The 16175-nt window shown below is 40.9% G+C and overlaps 2 protein-coding genes and 1 long non-coding RNA gene across 5 annotated transcripts in view; 1 reads left to right on the forward strand and 2 right to left on the reverse strand.

Annotated features, from left to right (window-relative positions):
• Nucleotides 1-1869, forward strand: part of LOC135089822 (uncharacterized) — a 20742-nt gene extending 18873 nt beyond the window's left edge. For both annotated transcript variants that reach the window (XM_063985919.1, XM_063985928.1), the window contains exon 7: nucleotides 895-1869. In XM_063985919.1, coding sequence (XP_063841989.1) covers nucleotides 895-1788 — 894 coding nt within the window. In that variant the 3' untranslated portion in view covers nucleotides 1789-1869. The remainder of the gene's footprint in view (nucleotides 1-894) is intronic.
• Nucleotides 1-10480, reverse strand: part of LOC135089861 (uncharacterized) — a 14244-nt gene extending 3764 nt beyond the window's left edge. The window contains exons 1-2 of the long non-coding RNA XR_010261664.1: nucleotides 9356-10480; nucleotides 9135-9259 (exon numbers count right to left, since the gene is read on the reverse strand). This is a non-coding gene — a long non-coding RNA (uncharacterized LOC135089861). The remainder of the gene's footprint in view (nucleotides 1-9134; nucleotides 9260-9355) is intronic.
• A 254-nt stretch (nucleotides 10481-10734) lies between these two features.
• Nucleotides 10735-16175, reverse strand: part of LOC135089834 (atrial natriuretic peptide receptor 1-like) — a 155558-nt gene continuing 150117 nt past the window's right edge. For both annotated transcript variants that reach the window (XM_063985947.1, XM_063985939.1), the window contains 3 exons: nucleotides 15406-15679; nucleotides 13970-14064; nucleotides 10735-13527 (listed from right to left, as the gene is read on the reverse strand). In XM_063985947.1, the coding sequence (XP_063842017.1) occupies nucleotides 13471-13527; nucleotides 13970-14064; nucleotides 15406-15679 (426 nt within the window). In that variant the 3' untranslated portion in view covers nucleotides 10735-13470. The remainder of the gene's footprint in view (nucleotides 13528-13969; nucleotides 14065-15405; nucleotides 15680-16175) is intronic.

The raw sequence follows: 16175 nt of genomic DNA on the forward strand, positions 1-16175 counted from the left end.
AAGAAAGCTCAAGGTTAATATAGAAAGTGAGGTAATGAGGTGCACCAGGGAGTTACATGGTAGGATGAATTTAAGACTGAATGGTGAGGAGCTAGAGGAGGTAGACTGTTTAAGATATTTTGGGTCTACAGTAGTAGTGGTGGATGGAGGAGTAGAGACAGTGGTTAGAGCTAAGGTGAAGAAGGAAACAGGAAAAGTGTTAAGAGGTATGAATACAAGTAGATTCTTTGAGAGTAGGCCATCTTGAATAAATGTAAAGACAATATTGTATGAAGAGGTAGTAGTACCAACTGCACTGTATGTTACTGAGACTTGGAGTATGGAAGTAGCAGGCAAGAAGAGATTGAATGTAATGGGGTTTTGAGTGGAGTAACTTGGATGGACAGGGTCAGAAATGAGGAAAGCATTGGGAGTAGCTAGTGTATTTATAATTAAAATCTTTTGTCTTAAACCTCAATTTTAAATATGTACTCCTAAAGCAGTCATGCTGGGGTACAGTGGGACTATGAATGCTTTGGGGGCTAAGGGGTTCTCAGGCTCTCGGGTTCAAATCCTGGTCACGGTTTGAGGATAGGAAGGGCATGCATTCAGGGTAACAGTACCAAAACCAAAGTCTTTCATTAGGGGCACTGTCCTGGCTCAGACAGACTAGGAAAACTGGATGTTAAAAAAAAAAAAAAAAAAAAATCTAAAGCAGTCATGTACTTAACACGAGAAAAGATCTTTGGTCCTTGGTACCTAAATGGCTAGAGGATATCTAATTACCTAAAAACACTGTTGCTATGAGGATCAAGAGTGAAGAGATTGTTGACTTTAATTAACTGATATATAATTTAATTAATCTTCATCTAGACTTTCACGTTCATCTTTCACTAAATCAAAATGGTCTTTCAGGTACTTCTGTTTGGCCCTTTGGAAGCACGACTCAAGGCTCAAGAAATTATAGAAGTTCTTCTAGGAAAGAGGAAGAATGGAAGTATGGATGTCACTGAATCTTCAGATAACATCAATAATTGCTATTCTTTGGTAACTAATGTTAGTGACAATGTTCCCATGGATGCAGGTGATAGCATCAGTAGTCAGAAAATTTGGAATGGGCAATTTTCTTCTCATACTGACAGAAAAAAAGGTATTGTGCTAAGTAACATTAAAGTGTTTATGAAAAGTATGCGCATTAAAAAGAATATAAATCTAACTTCTAGTATAAAGAAACTGAAAAAATTTAAGTTGAGGAAGGAATCTACATCATCTGTGCAGCTCTCTGAAAATGAAAAGAAACATTTAAATATAGTTGCAATGAATGCTTTAGCAAATTCAAACTATGGAAATAGTTATGAAATACAAGAAAAGCTGACTACTTTGTTGAAGTCGGTGCAGTCTTGTCCATCTGGTACTGTTCCAAAAAACATCTGTGTTCAACTTACAGAAACTGTGCAGCCCTTCCTCAACCCTTCACTTGAAAAACTAGAAGAACTATTACAGTATGCTGAAAGTAACACAGATGCCTTCTTAAAGAAAAAAGATAAAAAAAACATAAAAACTGTAAATAAATCAAATAAGAAATTAAATAAACATGTACCAAGTAAAAACAAAAATGTAAAAGTAATACAAAAGGAAAATAAACAAACTAACAAAATAAAAAAAATCAAAGCTGGGAAGAAACAAAAAGCCAAGAATGAAAATGCCAATAAAGAAAAAAAAATCCTGGGAAAAAAAAAGCAGAAGAGATACAAAAAAACCACAGCCACAAAGAAAGCTAAACCAAAAAAGAAAGCAGTGAACACCTGAAAATGAGATAAATGAAGCACTATTGTTAAAAAATTATAATAATTTATAATGAGTTTTAAAGCACTAAAGATATATACAAGTTATTTTGTTTCAATAACAAAAGTAATAATTAGCAGATATAAGGAACAGAGTTAAATAAAGTTAAAATTGTCATATGTAGTGGTTGACATCAGTTTAGATGTATGTATTGAGGGCATATAGAAGTGTACTGGAAGATCTGAAGGATTTGTGACATTGTCTGGAAGTGAAAGATAAAAAAAACTAGGGAGTATAAAACAATGCGACATAACAGTTTGTTTATAAAGCTGAGAGGTGAAAGCAGGGATTAGTAGTGCTAGAGTAAAACTATGTACAGATGATGCTAAAATGGAAAGTGATATGAAAATTTCAGTTAAAAGTAAAAGTGAAAAACTATGGGGATGGTTTAATGTACAGTTAGCAATATAAATTTTGGTACAAATCACAGCAAGGTGAGAGCAAAATCTAGCAGAACCTCACAATGGAACAAGAAATATTCCCAAGATTAGGATAAGGGATAGTAAGGACAATTTGTATGCCAGGGATGGAGTGTATTCATCATGCCAGGATATTTGGGTTTTGGATTTAACACGAGTGGGAAGTAACTGTATTCCAGTGCTTTTTTTTTGTTAGTCCGGAGGAAGGGCTCATAGGGATGAAAGATAACTAGCTCATTGAAGGCAAGGAATAACTTAAATGTTTATTAAATGAATTGTAGAAGTATTTTAATAAAACCGACATTTTTAGAGGAATGGCATGTGTAGAAAACTTTTGATATCATACCTGGCTTGAAATGTCAGGAAAAGTGTTTAGTCTTTATAGACTAGAGAGAACAGGAGAGGAGGAGGCATTGCACTTCATGTTAGGAACACATTACAATGTTTTATTAACAGTAACATGAAAATAGATAGCAAAACAGTCAAAAAACAGTCAATATGAGTATATATTAAGGAAGAATCACTGGAATTAGTGTACAAGCCACGAAATACTACAAAGGAAGCTAGCAGCTCACTATGGCAAGAGATAAATAGAGCAGGCAGGTATAGTCAGATATTTGGGATAGGAGATTTTAATTTCAGGAATACTGACTGGAGCCTGTGAAGCAGATAAATTTCTTAATGTAATTAAGGATAATTTTTTAAAAACAGGTAATCTTAGAACCCACAAGGGTGAATAATATTCTAGATAATTCTGATTGACAGGGAGGAAGCAGTCACAAAGGTGAAGTTTGGAGAACAACTTGGTAACAATGACCATTGTGTAATTAGGCAATTAAAATGGGAAGCTTCTAGAAGCAAAAACACTGGTAAAATATCTGACTTTAGGAGAGCAGATTTTGAGGGATTAAGAATACCTCCCAGCAACAGATGGAAGAAGACAGATAGGTGAGATCCAGGACAAAGGTAAGGGAGATAAGGCAAGGTGGGAGGCGTGAGGGTGGAGAAATGGCTGGATGAGTAGGGGGGGGAAAGAGAGGGGGAGATATGCTGAGATGCAAGTAGGGGGTTGACAGGTCAGGTCATGCTGGGTTGAGATGGGTGAAAGATGGAGTGGGTGAAATAATGGAGGGGCCCATGATGGGGGAGATTAGGGGAAATAAATGTTGATGAGAATTTCATTGATAGATTACATACAGGCCAGTTTGCAAACATTCCTTATAGAACAATAAAATCACAGAAGAATGACCCTAAGTGGATGACAAGTAGGTTAAAACACTATATAGACCTGAAGAGAAGCATATATACAAGATATTAAAGGCAAGGGAAGAGGATTTAAAGCCTCAATATAATCAATTAGAACAGTCAGGAAGTTAATGAAGAAAGCTAAAAAACAATTATGAATTAAAGTTAACCGGGTGAAGACTGACCCCAAGGGATTCTATCAGGTATATAGGGCAAAGAACAAAGAAATAATAGGTCCATTAAAAGCAGCTGATGGAGAGTTAGTTTTGGGAAAGAGATGAGTAAAACTTGTTTTGGGAAAGAGATGAGTAAAATTCTGAACAAGTATTTTTTAAGTTTTCATCTGGGAAAACATACAAGAAATGCTAGATAATGAACAGATTTTTGGAGCAGAATAGAATGAGGAGTTCATAGATATTTCCAAAACTACGGAGATGCTGGAACAGGAGATAGGCTGAAAAAAATGAAGTCACCAGGACCAGACAAAATATACCACAGAGTACTTGAGGAATGCAAAGAGCTTGTTATTAATGAAATGCTAGTTATTGTCTTTAGGAAATTGCTAGACTCAAGAGTTACTGGTAATGTGGAGGCAGGCGAATGTAGTACCTGTCTTTAAGAAAGGAGAAAAACAATGTCTAATTATAGACCTGCCAGCTTAACTTCAGTAATAGCAAGAAACATTAGGGAGCATTTAGATAAGCATAACTTGATAAATCAGTCACAGCATGGCTTCACGAAGGGGATGTCTTGCCTTATGAACTTCCTGAGGTTTTACAGTAAAGTTTAGGAGGTGGCAGATAATGGAGATGGTTATGATATCCCCATCAGAGGCTCCTGAGAAAGGTTAGAGTACATGAGATAGATGGAAAGGTATTAGGCTGGATAAGGTTGTGATTAGGCATCTGGTGACAGAGTTGTATAATAAACGGCTCTAAATCCGAGTGGGGTAAAATAATTGTGGGTGCCAAAGGGATTAATTTCAGGACCATTGTTGTTTTTAATATATATTAATGACTTGGATAATGGGATTAGTAGTCATGTTAGTTAATTTGTGGATGACATGATGATAGGTAGATTTATTAGGTCAGATCAGATGTCAATGCCTTTGCAGGAAGATTTGGATAGAATGAACGAAAGGACAAACAAATAGCAAATACAGTTTAATATTAACAAATGTAAAGTACTTAGCATAGGTAAAAGCAGCCCTCGCAGTAGGTACATAATGAGCAACGAAGTTCTGGTAAGTTCAGGGAAAAAAAAGATTCAGGAATTACAGTTAGTTCTGATCTCTAAGAAAACCGTGCATAGAAGCCAGAAGTAGGGCAAATTGAGTACTGGGATTAATTTTTAGGAGTGTTAAAAGTAGAAGTCCTCAAGTAATAATAAAATTGTATTTGGCCCTAATCAGATCTCATCTAAACTATGCTATGCAGTTCTAGTCCCCATATTACAGGAAGGATACAAGTCTATTAGAATCACTACAAAGAAGAATGACAAAGGATATAGGGGATGAAGGGTATTTCTTACAAAATGAGACTGAAGCTATGAAATTTACATTCCTTAGAGACATGGGTTAAGAGGGGACTTGACAGAAGTCTAAGTGGCATAGGGGTTATAACAAGGGGGAGGCAAACAAAATTCTCAGGATCATTAATCAGGATAAAATGAGAAATAATAGGTTTAAGCTTGAAAAATTTGGGTTCAAGAGATAGAAGGAATTGATTCTCACATAGTGGTAGATGAATGGAATGGACTTGGTAATCAGGTTGTTAGTGCTAAGCCATTAGGAAGTTTTAAAAGAAGATTAGATAAATTTATGGATTGGAATAATAGGTGGAAGTAGGTAGGTATGTTTCATATAGGGACTGCCACATGTAGGCCTGATGGCTTCTTGCAGCTTCCCTTATTTTTTTATGAGAAGCTGTTGGCAACACTGACCAAGAAATAAAGCTTTTAAATATTTAGACATGACAGTATGTTAACAAATAACAAAATAATTATGAAGTAGCTGTATTATGAAATGGTTTATGTATATTTTATAGTAACAAACACTAGTGCAATATTATAGGTAAAGGAATATACTGTTATGTTGATGCACAACTTTTACCTCTCCCAACCCTTCCCCCAACTCTCTCTCTCTCTCTCTCTCTCTCTCTCTCTCTCTCTCTCTCTCTCTCTCTCTCTCTCTCTCTCTCTCTCTCTCTCTCTCTCTCTCTCTCTCTCTCTCTCTCTCTCTCTCTCTCTCTCTCTCTCTCTCTCTCTCTTTTACCTCTCCCAACCCTTCCCCCAACTCTCTCTCTCTCTCTCTCTCTCTCTCTCTCTCTCTCTCTCTCTCTCTCTCTCTCTCTCTCTCTCTCTCTCTCTCTCTCTCTCTCCATCCCCCAACTGCATATACATTATGCTCTACTTCATGGGTTCTCAATCTTTTGCAAGCTGTCCCCCCCCCAAAGCTGGTTCAATGCAGTTGGCTCGCTCCCTCCCTCCTCCCTGTGCCACCCACTCAACCCTTCCCCAGCTATGCCAACATAAAAAGACAATCAGATAGATATAGATAGATATATAGCCCTTGGCTAGGCTATTACTGTATTGGCTAACACTATTATTATTGGCTCACACTATTATTATTATTATTATTATTATTATTATTATTATTATTATTGTTATTATTATTATAAGTAGTAGTAGTAGTAATAGGCCTTAGGCACATCTGCATTTTTTATAGAAGCTTGCAAGTAGGTGATGCTAATGTGAGACCTGAGCCTGCTTTGCCTTGCAAAGATCCTCAATTCTTGGCACAATATTCGATAAGCAGAGCCTCAAATCATCCTTGATTTGTGCATGATTATGGTATTTAGTTTCAAGTACAGTCATTTTTGAGAATCCTGCCTCACACAAATACATAAGATGCGAAAGGGAGGATAATTTTCAAGTTGACATCACAGAGCTGAGGGTATTCCTGCATCATTGCTACCCAGAACGACAAAAGAGACCAGGAGGTAAAGAGTTTCTTCAGTCTACTGTCACTCTTCAGCTCAATAAGCTGCTCCTGCATATCAATTGACAGTTCATTTGCTGTGCACATAAATGGATCCTGAACCCACACAAAAGAGCAATAATCTCCTTTGAATCAGGTCACAAATTGTTTTCTCATCACTGACAGGTGCTCAGATGCTGACTGAAATGAAGAAAAGAATTTATGTGACATGCCCGCTTCAGTGATGAAGTCTGCAAGACTGGAGAACGTCACAGTTCTCTTGACTGATGTGGCCATGCCAGAGGTCAAATTTTTGTGTAGTTCTTGTATGAATGCGTTGTCTGTCTGTAAGGAGCAAAATATGAGTTTTGTGGCCTTGCAAGGGGAGGTAGAGGACATTCAGGTGGTCAAATATATCAACTAAATAGAACAGAGATGCAAGCCACATGGTGTCATCCAGATGCTTTGCTAGATCTTGACTTGATTTCTGTCAAAAACAACTTCACCTCCCCTCACAGCTCATACAACTGCTGTAACATCTGTCCCCTGGAGAGCCAGTGAACTTCAGTGTGCAGAAGCAGTCGTTCATGCCCTGACCCAATCTTCTGGAAGAAGACCCTAAACAAGCGAGTTTAGGAGCCATGATTTTGTGATTTATTATTTGCACAGCTTTGTTAAGCATGGAGTCAAAGAGAACTGGCATTTTTTTTTAGCAGCTAGTGCTTTGCAATGGACCATGCAATGTGTCCATTTCACAAGTAGAGCTACTTGTTGAAAGCAAGCAAAGCTCACAGCCCGTCATTGCTTGCACACCACCATTCGTTTGTAGGCCAACACATTGGTCCCAAGCCAAACCATTTTCATGGACAAACATATCGAGGACATTGAAGATGGCTTCACCTGTAGTGCGTAACTGAAGATACTGACAAAACAGGATATCCTCCTCAATCACCTTGTCCCACAGATACCTGACCTAGGTGAGGAGCTGGGCCTGCACAGCAATGTCAGTGGATTCGTCCAGTTGCAGCGTGTAGTAAGGATTCTTTTTAATGAACTTTATCTGCTGCTCTCTGATATTATTAGACATGTCAATGGACAGTGGTACTTTACCAAGTTTGGGCGCTGCACTCTCTCCTATCATTATTCTGCACATCTCCTGCACAGCCAGCAGAATGAGTCTTGGCAATTGTATGTAGTTTACCCAGTTTAGCAAGTCTTTTGGCAACTTAATAAGATGCCTCCAGACTCTGTTTAGAGACAGTACTGTGAATTGTAATAATTGATTGATGCTGATGGAGGCCATCAAGCTTTTGTTTAAAATAGTAATCAGGTTTAGTTTTAAGGTCAGCATGCTTGATTTTGAGGTGCCTTTTAAGTTTACATGTCTTCATGCTGTTGTTTGCCTGCACCTCAGCACACACTACACACTGAAGTCTCTGCTCAGCCATGACTGTAAAACCAAACTGCAAGTATATTTCATTGTACTTTCGAAGCTTGGGCTTTTTTGTAGCTGGTGATGCCTCAGTTGCCCTGGTGGTTTTCCTCATGAGAAATTTCTCTATTTTTCTTTGGTTGTGAAATAATTTGGGTGTGGCTTTTCCAGTTGTGTTTTTAATAAATATGATTTAATGATGTGTGTGTGTGTGTGTGTGTGTGTGTGTGTGTGTGTGTGTGTGTGACTAGTCTAGTAGGCTAGCCAAGAAAAAAAAATAGGGTTGAGATGGGTGATTAGGACTGAAGATAGTCTTTAAAAAGACTGTGGGTTTTACAAATAAATAAATCTTTATTAAGGTGAATGAATAAAGTAAGATAAAAGGCTTGGACAACCACCCTTGTTAATAGCAAAGTATAATAATATTGAGATTAAGTTCCTTCCTCAAGATCCTTAGTTAAAGCCACGCCTCTTCCTGCTCCCCCAACACACCATAGGAAAGGCGAGGGCAGACATACAGGAAGAAGCTGGGTTTATGTCTCATGCTTAGTTACCCAGGAAATAAGTCCTCTCCCTTTGTATCTCCACCACACGCTGAAATAACCTTGAAACCTCCAGTGATTGCACGCACGTCCTCTGCCTTCCTCTGTCAACAATGCTTTCTCACAATACTGCAGGTACTAGGTGGGGCCTCCCAATAAGTCCCACACCTTCACCAAGAACACAATGACTCGACTCCACTACGCAGCGCCTCGTGACACGTGTGCCCTTTAACAGCCCTTGAATAGCTCTGAGCTCAAAGTAGCATTAACACACACACACACACACACCGTAACTGTCCATGCTTTTAAGACCAAATTGGATAGATATAGAGACGGGATACTGTGAGATTACTCCCCTCCCGTAAACCACAACTAGGTAAACACGCACAATTACTACTTATGGAGAGCCCACTACGAGGCTCCCTGTGCGGGGGATTCTATTCACACTGCTCTTCTAGATAGGGTGGGGATCAAAACCATTTCATTTTAACTCTTTCTAATTAACTGTCTTCAGCCACATTCATTGCTGCAATGTTGCATCTTGACAAAACTACGGACTGGGTGGTCAGTGTTGTGAATGTACGAGTATTATGCAGCATCAAGCAGGTCTAATGGCTTCTTGCAGTGTTCCTACTACTGAAATATTAGTTCCTTTAACCTACAAATCCCAATCTCACGCCTGCGTTACTGCTTACAAGTAGTGGTTCAGGTGATCAGCCCTCGTCTTGACTTCTCAGGCCACTGTCCTCTTCTCCACTTTTGCTCCTCAGATGACACCTCACTATCTGGTAACATCACGCCGTCCTGTGCCTCCACCCACCTGGCCCAAGAAAACTCCCGTGTAATTCATAACTTCCAGCTATTCAACATATCATGACAATACACTAAAGAACACGATATATCTGCAGATTCCTACTTATCATGCCCATGTTGTACGCAGACATGTTAATGGTTTAGAACAGCCTCTCCACCACTGACCAATTCGCACTAACGCACTCCTCCGAACTTCCGAGTCCAACAAGGCGATTGGTGGAGGCAAGGCAAGTGCATCATGTGAGTGGGAGCAGTTGTTTTAACTACATTATAAATGATGTAGGAATGCAGGTTAGTCTTTTTATTACACTCCTGTCAGATTATAATAAAATAGATAAGCTTTTCAGTGAAGATAAAATTCTAATCTGAAATAACACAGTAGTATGTAAGCAGTTGCTATTCCTAAAGAGCAGGAAAGAAACGAACAGCTGGCATCAAATGTGCTAGTTTATTGTTGCCTGATCCACCTCGTTCACTGGCTTGTTTCTCATATACGAGTGAGAGACATACTAGTAGTTTGATCGTCCTGTCACGAATGCTGGTAGATAATTGAAATAAGTAAGAAAATAAATTAGTAAATTGATAGATAAACAAATAAATAGACATAGATAAATAAACAAATAAATATTTAAGTAAATAAATAGATACATAAAAAATACAATATTACCTAACTGTTACTATGACAATTTCATGATCCAATTTAAATTTTAAACGTCTTAACCTCCAATTTAACTCGATTCTTAATTATTGATGGACCTTAAACTCGTATTATCTCGCTTATTTCTAGTCAATCTGAACTTTTCTTTTTTCAACACATTCGTAATCCATTATCATCCTACTGTCGAGCAGTGAAAAAGTCAAATTTGCATTACTAGAAACAAGTGAACTACAGAGAATAAAATAAAGATTTGTAGGAGTGGATGTTCCTCTAATTTGTATTAACAATAATGTATATTACCCTCTTAAAAAGGAATAGATGAACAAGTGAATAAATAAATAAAGTAATGAATACATGAATTAACATTTATTTATTTACTTATTTATCATTTCTATTATTTCTAGTGGATATGCGTTGGAAAAATAAAACCAGATTTATAGTTTAGAACATAATGAGACTGATGACGGCACGGAGGGGTCGCCGCGCCAGGAAAGCTTCTGCCACACAGGAAGTGCCGCGGCCGCTACCTCACATGGAGATGCTGCTGGACGGCTGCCACCTCGACAGGCGATCCATGATGGTGATGGTGCTGCTGCTGGAGGATGGCACCGTCGCCCTTACGAGGCATATACTCCTGAGCCATGTTCCTGAGTGACTCAACCGGGGCTCCACCCAGACCTCATATCATTGTATTAAGGTTTTTCACTGCTCTTTCTTCCTTCCAGGAAAACTGTCTTCCTATGTATACACATTAAGCGAGACATTTTCTTATCAACGACCCCACTATGTAGCTATTCATAAAGTATATGTAAAACACAACTGAGTACAGTAGTTCACAATAATTTATTTGGACATACTGAACATACGTCATGTTTAGTATACATACTTACATGGCGTCACTCCTGGCCGGTGCCCACCATACAGGCGGGTGGCGCAGGGCGTGACGCTTGGCCGGCCTGCACAATGCTCATTCCTCGTTCCTCAAGGGACCGTAATCTAGGACCGCAGGAGGTTGTTATTTATTTACTTATTAGTATATGTCAGACTGTTGACTTACACACACGTTTTGTAGGGTGGGGCTCAGGAGCAGATCTACTTAACAGAAAGGCCTCGTCACGGGTGGTCAGCGAGCGGGAGCCGGGCAGACTGCAAGGTGCTCACCCACCCTACTCACTGACTACCTGTGAAATCAAGTAATGATCGCCTGTCCATCAGACTTTACTCCACCCTCTGTGTGTGTAGGTGTACAGGGCAGTTGTCGACTCTGCTACTATTTTACTATTTTTTGCAGCTCTATAAAGTATAGTACCTTATGCTAAACTGCAACAGTGATTCTACACTGATGCCTTGGCTACGCCAACACTGAACATGAATCATCTATTGGGGCGGTGAAGAGAATTCCGTGGAAATATAATTTTCTACGAAAACACGAGCGTTTGTACAATATTATTCACACATAGTAATAATTCTGTGTCTTTATCAAGTATATATTAATAGAATGTATTTATTGATAAAATACAGAGCAACCGAAACTCTGAGAGAGACTAGATGAAAGTTGAAGAAAGATTCAGCCGCGAGAAAAATATATCTTGCAGGTTTTACACTCCTGAGTGGCTGCAGGAGGGGAGGGTAGGGCATGGCGCGGCATCGGAGCTGCGGCGCCGCAAGACTTCGGTGTCGAGTAGGTCAGTGTCTTAGGAAACCCACGTCACTGCCTGACGCTAAGGTTTACGTGAATCTTGCCATGATGCGAAAAGATCCATTAATATAACATTTATCTGCTATAGAACAAACTTCATATTATTTTATACATAACATAGATATTATAACGACACCATGAAGTTTGCTAAATAGCAGTAAATTAACTGTATGATGATGGACACACCTACATAAATTATGCAATAACTTAAATGCTCGAATCCTGTCAGAATTTTTAGTGCTACGTTTCATTCAGGTCTTCAAGAAAGGCAAGTACATGCCATGAATAAAATCAGTCAAGGTGTTACTTTGCTCATCAAACGTACCAGTAAGTTTCGACTGAAGTGCTGTTTCCTGGGCGGGGCGCGAGGCTCTAGGGCCAGCGAGGGGCTGACGCTCTAGTGCATGATAGAGAGGCTCTTGGTGAAGTTGGTCGACAGAGGGGAAATGCAGAAAACTGCCCAGACCAAGGCAAAGGGGGGAGCGGGAATGAATGACGTTTGTCAGGGAGTGGAGAGAGAACTATAAAAGTAAGGAAAACAGAAGTCAAATTTTTGGAGGGGGAAAGGTTCTGAAGAATAGAAAAGGAAAGTAGGGAGGGAGGATTGGGAGTTCCAGGACAAGCTTATAGGAATCAGCACATTGCCCTTCGTCCAGACAACAACCAGCTCTGCAGTCTCATCGTGAAGGCGGACACTACTTTCCATTATGGTGGGTATCGTTGCCAGGGAGTCGCCGCTTGGTCGTCTGGACGTAGGTGGATACAAGTATGCGAACTTGAGTGCTGCATTCGAATAACTCATTTGAATGGTCAAAATAAACAAACGAAATGTATATGACAGTACAAACATTAAGTTTACATAAAAAGCGTCTTGAGACAAGATTTAACATCGGTTAGCAAGCCGTATTAGCTACACTGAACACCTTAGAAAAACGCTGCCATACCTACAGTTACACATATTGAAATGAACGAGTGGAACTAAACTGGCCTGGAAACATATCAACACCGACTGAACTTCGAGCCCTGACACACACCATTAACCAGCGACATAGAAGACAACCGGCCTACATGAACTCTAAAATTCTAAACAAATTTGACACAAATCGTCCTTGAGGTGATAAATCTAAGTTTCGCGGCAACGGGGCCATCGATATATTTCATACTTTAATTAAATTAACAAATAAATACCTCGTGTTCGAACAAAGACCACCAAAACCCTCTGTCGGCCATTCCTCTGCCGACATCTGTGGCAAGGGGCGAGAAGGTTGCTGCTGCTCATGGAGGCGTTTGGTCCTGGTGGAGGGCGTAGTGTCGGAAGAGAATGTACGCGGCCCAAGCCGCGTACCGCGCTACAACCCATCCCCGCTCCAACGACTGCCCCACACTGGCCCCAGCTCATAGAGTTTTCTGCGGCTCCTCCAGGAAGCATGATCCTGGGACTATCTACACAGTCAAGCTGATACTCAATAAATAATTTTCTATAAATAGTTGGCTGCACGTAAACGTTATCACGTTGGCCTGTTTAGTTTTTCTTCAATGAGCATCTATCATAGAACATTATATTATTCGATAACCTACTGAATCCCGCACATATGTGCCGCTACTAGACGAGAAATATGCAAGGCTTATAAACATCTTGCAAGCTTTCGGTAATGCCGGGTTGAGGAGAACGCTAAGGTGCGAGGCGTGAGGGCTGCGTCGCGGTGCCTGGAGACAGAAGGAAAGGGGATCCTTGAATCCATCTAGTGATGGGCTTCTCAGGGATGGTGGGTGCTATGACCCTGAGCGGCGGAGGCGTGGGGGCCGCAGACAGTGGCCTGCTGGACGTTGGAGTCTTTGTGAGAGAGACAGATGGTGTACCTTAAGCTCCAGAATCGTTCTCTCCAAGCAGCCAGTAGGTGTTCATCCTCCCCTTGCCCTGTATGGATGAAAAGTGTGAGTGGCTGGCTGTCTCTAATCTTTCTTAACAGACAAAGGTGATCATAACAATAAGGCATCAAAGGCATGAGTGTCTCCACAGTCCACCGAGGTGTTGTGGCGTTGCACACCGTCCACCGTGCTCAGACAAGGTGGCGCGTTATATGACTCAGCATTTACCTACCCTCCAGATCATTGGGAGAGGCCTTTGATCTGCAGCAGAATCATACAGGCTGATGATGGCGATGCACTTGAGACATCGACAAACAAAATTTTGGCAAAAAAATAACACTGCAATATCAAAATTATTCACTTGTAGAACTGGTTGCAAAACGCAAACGAAAATATGGAGTAGTAATGATACGTACCTGGTTGAAGGAAAATATATTACAAAAGATGGAAGGCATCTAGATAAAAGAGACAAATCAGGGCAGCAAACGTACCTTCATGTCAACCTCGCCTCGCAGTTCCAACACGAAGGACGGGTAGTGCTCAGCAAGTAACTTCTGGGTGAAGGGGGAGACGTGGATCTTCAGTGCTGCAAGAAAGAAAGTGACGGGTTTCAGTGGTGTCTCTTGGCAGCGATAGAGAGCAAGGTGGACTGGGAGACAGACAAGGATCAGGACTCTTATATAACAAGAGGTGCCTCCCCAAAACTGGATGGACGGACTCCTCATACAGCTGGATTCCCCAAAAGCCTAATGTTATTGCTCTCTCTCTCTCTTTCTCTCTCTGATCAGCGGCAAGGGTTCACTTAATCCCAACATAGATTTGCATAAATTAGGACGTAAAGACCCTGACTACACGCAGCTACCGAAGTTTATGACCCCGCCACTCATCATGCAGGGCGGTGGGGACATAGACATCTGTAATGTGCCGTCCACCGTCTTCCCGTCAATCTCGCTAAAGAAAACACAAATAAAAATGTCCCATGACTTGCCCTGGCTAATCACCGGCCAAGATAGAACGCCAGGACACCGCACATACTTCCTCATCCTTGTGTTGCTCCAACTGGAATATTAACCACTTCACCACAAGGGACTTGATACATGAGAATAGAAATATTATCAGTACAAGCACCTGTCGTGCTCGAATCCATTCTAACTTATGTCCAAAACTATTCAACACATTGCCAGGGAACATTTGGTCATTACTGCTTTCTCTGTGGGCAAAATTCATTCTTAGATTATTTGCAAACGAAAGTATATGAACGAGTCGCTGCTTCCCATATAGCGGACCTGAAGCTACCAGGGCTACACTTGAAACGCACCATCTATGGTGCTCCCTCTCCTCACCCTCCGCTAGCCAGGTTACTGGACGCAGGTAAAGAAAGACTTCAACGATGAAAGGTATTGAAACAAGAGAAGGAAAATAAAGTTTTCTAAATGATAATGGTGAAATTTCCATTTTTAAAATAAATAACTAAATAAATAAATGCCCCTTGATAATCTCCTAATCTAGTAGACACGTCCAGTAACCTCTGGTCTGGCACAGAGTGAGGGAGTCACACGAGAAGGGCCATGCATGGCTAGTTGTTGATTTAGTGGCTTTGGTTTGCAACACCCGGATGCACAGCACTGTATAGCAACTCAGACTCTATTCCTGATCAACTGAACCATAACTAAGGAAAGCTGGACTTCACGACTGGGTAGTCCACCATGATCAGAAGGATGTATATACACACACACACACACACACACACACACACACACACACACACACACACACACACACACACACACACACACACACACACACACACACGCACGCACACACACACACACACACACACACACACACACACACACACACACACACACACACACACACACACACACAAAACGAATCCTAAATAATAGAAAACGGCCCCATAACTTACGTTGTCCATTACTCTCCATTCGGGAGGCGGTGTTGACAGTGTCACCGAAGAGGCAGTAGCGAGGCATCTTGAGGCCCACCACGCCGGCCACGCAAGGCCCTGTGTGCATTCCGATCCTCAGCTTCAGCTTGTCCTCAGGTCGGTGGGGAATAGTAAAGGTCTCTACCTCCCTAAGCAGCGCTAAGGACATCCTGGCGATCTCCCGTGTGTGTGCGGTGCCGTTCCTCACCGGCAGTCCCGATACCACCATGTACGCGTCACCTATGGTCTCCACCTGGCGGCAGATTTAATAATGTGTGTGTGTAGGTGGGGGAGAGAGATGGACACACGGGTAAGTCGAGAGATCGATTGATAGACAAGGACTTACGCAGATATATAGGTTGATATATATATACATATATATACCACAGCAAGATCATGTGTCAGGAAGTGTACCACAGCAAGATCACGTGACAGGAAGTGTACCACAGCAAAATCAAGTGATAAGTACGCATACTAAGGTAAGCAAGAGCAGATGACAGGAAGTGTATCACGGAAAGATTAGATGATGGGGAATGTAGCAGGTAATAGGAAGAGTACCAGTTGGTAGGAAGTGATGGGAAGTGTAGCGGGTGATGGGAAGTGTAGCAAGTGATGGGGAATGTAGCAAGTGATGGGAAGTGTACAAGGTGATTGGAAGTGTGAAACTGCAGGACGACAGAAGACAGAAAAAAAAAAAAAAATCAACGACTCATTCACAGGAAACTACCGAACACGATTCAGAGTTCATA

Source organism: Scylla paramamosain, chromosome 3 (genome assembly GCF_035594125.1).
Source record: "Scylla paramamosain isolate STU-SP2022 chromosome 3, ASM3559412v1, whole genome shotgun sequence".
NCBI lineage: Eukaryota > Metazoa > Arthropoda > Malacostraca > Decapoda > Portunidae > Scylla > Scylla paramamosain.